The sequence below is a fragment of the Triticum dicoccoides genome, chromosome 7A (genome assembly GCF_002162155.2).
Source record: "Triticum dicoccoides isolate Atlit2015 ecotype Zavitan chromosome 7A, WEW_v2.0, whole genome shotgun sequence".
NCBI lineage: Eukaryota > Viridiplantae > Streptophyta > Magnoliopsida > Poales > Poaceae > Triticum > Triticum dicoccoides.
In genome coordinates, this window is record NC_041392.1 from 584,119,431 (window position 1) to 584,124,315 (window position 4,885).

A 4,885-nucleotide genomic window follows, 5' to 3' on the forward strand; every position below is an offset into this window, starting at 1 on the left:
CATACATACAGTCACAGTAGAAGGTGGTAGATGCAATAGACAGATGCATCAAGAAAACTAAATTATAACAGAACACTTCATTGAGAAGACTATGATGTACTCCCTCCGTCCGAAAATACTTGTCATCAAAATGGACAAAAATGGATGCATCTAGAACTAAAATACATCTACATACATCCCATTTTATTCATTTTGATGACAAGTATTTCCAGACAGAGGGAGTAGCATGCAATCATTTAATTTAATCAGTAATGCTCCAAGGTATCCTAGGAGTTAAGTGCAGCTTTAAGTCAGAAAAGAGTAAAATCTGCCTCTTCTCATTGTCAGCTACAGCAAAGGGAACAAACAGGAAACACACTAAAAATTGACAATTAAGAAGACCACTAGATCAAGAGGTAAATCAATCAATTCTTCAGTTCAAGAAATAATGATATGAGGCATAAAGAATGCTTAATATCAAGTACGGAGAAGAACACTAGATAAACAGAATGAAGCATGCCCTCAGCCCAAGAAAATAGAGACATGAGGTGGATCAGTTCGAAAATATTTCAAAAGCAGAGCAAACCGGCTTGGTATTTAGCATCAATACAAGCAGTAGTCACTTCATCCCGAAATGGTATCTAAAGTCTGAAACAAGCATAGCTTTCGTGCAACCACATGACAGCCACTTCTGATCAACACAAAAAGAAGAAATCAGCAGGCTCATACTTGATCCAATACATAAACACTGCAACTCACGAGTATATGAAAACTAGGCCATTAAGAAGCACCGACTCACTCAACAGCCCTCAGATTAAAGGTGAAGCATCCACAGCGTAACCTTCTAGTGTTGTGAAAAGATCATGCGGAACAAGAGTTTGTTTGAGCCGGTGCCTAGATGTCTTGGATGCTAGCAACCAGTTTGCCATCAGTGTCAACGTAAAACAGCCAATGACCAAAACTGACCAGCAAGAGAAGAACACTAGATAAACAGAATGAAGCATGCCCTCAATCCTAAACAACTTCTGTTTCATAGTATGATCCGAAGTCCAAACAGCATGTCTGTGCGCTCTGAACATGATGTTACTAACTGTAAAGTACACCCGCAAAAAAATCTGTAAAGTACAGCACCTGCCAGCAGAAATATGTTAACATCTGAATCTACCAAACGCATGTAGAAACAACAAAAAACAAATTGTGCCCGGAACTTTTATATGCACAGCACCACCAAAGAAGTTATTAACAACAATTGTGCTACAAGCTTCGCATGAAGCATCTATCAAAATGGTTAACAATTGAATTGAAATAATAATAGGTAATAATTGCAAACTGTGCAACAGAAAAATGCAACAAGATATTCATAGATTTTCAGGACTGCGGTACCAGACTTTTCTAGAACAATGCTACTACAGACATGTCCAATTCTCGATATAGTGGTGAGCTTACTAACCATGTCCATCATTTCTCTTATTATTTTATTAGCTATTTAGCAAAGGGTGTAAATATGACATTGAACCTAGCCTAAAATCTTATACACAAGAAATCAAAAGGATTTGGAATCATTTGTTAAAGTAAAACATGTCTAAATCCTGCAATAAATAGATCTGCTCGAAGCTATCAAGACAGACACACATAAGATGGCTCTATGACCATCAATCATCTCCCACAAATGCACATTGCTGCAAGCCTACAATCCAATACATGATCCTGCATAAGCCAAGTTTAATTTACGAGAGGATCACATCAACTGAGCTCATATACTAGTTAACTTATAACCAGCAACAGACAGCCACAGTTGACGGTGGTAGATGTGATAGATAGATGCATGAAGAAAACTGAATTATAACAGAACAATTCATTGAGAAGTTGACTATGATGCAACATGCAAGCATTTAATTAAATTAGTTGTGCTCCAAGGTATTCTAGAAGTCAGGTGCAGCTTCAAGTCGGCAAGGAGTAAAACCTGCCTCTTCTCATTGCCAGCTACAACAAAGGGTACAAACAGCAAACACACAAAAAAATTGACTATTAAGAAGACCACTAGATCAAGAGGTAAATCGATCAATTCTTCAGTTCAAGAAACAGTGATGTGAGGCATAAAGAATGCTTAATATCAAGTATGGAGAAGAACACTAGATGAATATAGAATAAAGCATGTCCTCAGCCCAAGAAAATAGAGATATGAGGCGGATGAGTTCGACAATATTTCAAAAGCAGAACAAAACGGCTTGGTAAATTTAGCATCAACACAAGCAGTAGTCACTTCATCCCGAAATGGTATCTAAAGTGTGAAACAAGCATAGGTTTCATGCAACCACATGACAGTCACTTCTGATTGACACAAAAAGAAGAAATCAGCAGGCCCATACTTGATCCAATACATAGACATTACAACTCACGAGGATATGAAAACTAGCCTGTTAAGAAGCACCGCCTCTCTCAACATCCGTCAGATGAAAGGTGAAGCGTCGACAGCCTGACCTTTTACTGTTCTGAAGAAATCATGCGGAACAAGAGTTTGTTTGAGCCGATGCCTAGAGGGAAAGATGTCTTGGAAGCTAGCAACCAGTTTGCCATGAGTGTCAATGTAAAACAGCGAACGACCAAAACTGGCCAGCAAGAGCTCGTCACCACCACCCGAAGCAACGGTCACATACCAATAGCACTCACCATCATGGCCTTCAAGCTTTCCCCTGATTTCTGCGATCGGCAATGCAACCCGGTACTTCAAGTCCCAAACCTCACTGTCGTAGTTCGGCAACACCCATATATCAACAACTTCCGCAGCCTTGTTACAGCAATAGATGCCAAGCATGTCATCCATCTCAAGGATGCATGACTTGGTGGGATCAACTGGAGCATGCATCTGCCGAAATGACTCAGCTATGGTGTCAAATACCACCAGTTCCCATCCAGCCTCACAATCCTCCAGTGGGGTCTCGCCTGGGCGATAAAACAGGCACCAATGCAGGCTATCACGCACCCGGGCAGGTCCGTGGAAGTAAGCCGACGAGAATTTGGGCTCCGACAACCCGATGTACCTCGGTGGCTGGTCGGATCCCAGCGCAAAGACATAGCAGCCATTTTTGCCTGTAGGCGAGTCAAAGTCACTGTCGTCCCCCCAGTCCATTGCGCCCCTCCATTGCAGTAACAGCCGGTACTCGTCGGTAGGTCCGTGTAGGTACATCCCCAGGATGTTGAAGTCCGGCAGGGGCGGGAGGGAGGCGTGCTGACGCGTTACCGGGTTGCAGACGGCGAGGCGGGCGCGATTGCCAAGCATGCCAGACTTGGCGACGAGGAGGAGGCCGTCGCAGCAGAGCTCCAGACTGAAGGACCCGCCAAGCCGGGCGACGGTGTGGAACTGGGCGTCGGCGGTGGCGGCGGACCGGTGGTCGAAGGCGAGGAAGTTACGGTACCTGTTGTCGGCGGCGATGGGGAATGCGGGCTGGCGTGCGTGGTGGGCCAGGAGGAAGCGACGGGTGGAGGTGGCGCGGCGCCAGGCGCGGCGGACGGCGCGGCAGCGGATGAGCGATCTGGGGTCAAGGCGGGCGAGGATCTCCCAGAGCACGATCTCATCGGGGAGGTTGCGGAGGAGAGGCGTCGCTCCTGCGGCCGCGGCCTCCGCCATGGTCGCCGGCCGAGGGGAGGTTGGTGTTTCTGTTTCGGTGGAGAGAGAGTCGGAATGGAGATTTTTCTGAATAGGAATGGAGATAAGCGTAGAAGAAATGGAACTCTGGGCTGTGGAATGGTAGCAGCTCTCAAACGGGCTGGGCTTAGCCCAGAAGCAGATCGCTGTGAACTTTTTTTAATGGAGGTAACTGTGAACTGAAACGTCCTTTCAATTACTCATGTTTTTTTCCTACAAAAAAGTTACTCATGTTCCGGAAATCCAACTCTGACCCCAAGCTCATGCTCCCCGGTATGAAAAGGGTGTCTGATTGAGGGTAATTAAAGTCACGGAATGGAAATTAAAGGGGTACCAGACTTCAAATCATTTGTTTGGTTAGGGGGATTGAGAATTTATAAAGGAATAGGTCTAGGACTTGAGACTCTAACTCTCACCGTTTTATTAACAGGGGAGAGGAAGGGGTTGGCAGTTGAGAGGGAATTATTTTAGTGAGTCAATCTTAACCCTTCGTCATAACTTTATGTTCACTTTCCTGGTCTAGTCCCTTGTCAATTCTCATGAACCAAACAAAGGAATACAAATACCCTCAAATTCTCAAATTCTCAAAAATAATTCCTATCATGGCCAAACCGAGGATTGAGATAAAATGACTCATACCATATCTAATCTCAATACAATTCCCTACACTAAACTCCCATCCCCCTTCCCAAATATTGCCAAACGCGTTGGAAAGGTAAAGGAAATAAAATATCAAACAAATCCAAAAAAATCTAAAAAGAATTACGCATCGAAGATGAAAGACTCTTGTAAGTGCGTGCAAATTTTCACACCGAGACGGCATCCGAGGAGCTCAGTACAAAACAAACATAATCAGAGATCAATTTTTTTGCAGCTTTGGGCATTTTTTGAGCTTTTATATTGTTTTCTTTGTGCCAAGCTCCTCAGATGTCATGTGAGCGTGAAACTTTGCAACCACCTAGAAGAATCTCTCATCTTTCATGTGTAGTTTTCTTTAGCTTTTTTTAAACGGGTTGTCTTTTTGAATTACTTCACTTGGTGCAGATGTATCCGAGCTCCTAACATTACTATCCTTGTGATTCCTTTTTTTTTTTTGCCATGGATACATTATACACTAGGAATCTTATTTTACCGCTTGTCATTCCGCACGTGCATATGAGTTTTCTACTGAATCGTATATTCCAAGATCATAGCAGTTATAGCATACAATATAAGTTCGTAATTATGAATATATAAAATAAAATAATATAATATTATTAC

General features: G+C 43.2%; 1 protein-coding gene across 1 annotated transcript; it reads right to left on the reverse strand.

The window, feature by feature from the left end:
- Positions 1–2,189: 2,189 nt before the first annotated feature.
- Positions 2,190–3,649, reverse strand: LOC119327663 (F-box only protein 8-like). The gene has a single exon (XM_037600765.1). It carries the CDS (start codon positions 3,605–3,607, stop codon positions 2,429–2,431), a length of 1,179 nt encoding a protein of 392 aa, XP_037456662.1. The 5' UTR covers positions 3,608–3,649; the 3' UTR covers positions 2,190–2,428.
- Between the last annotated feature and the right edge of the window lie 1,236 nt (positions 3,650–4,885).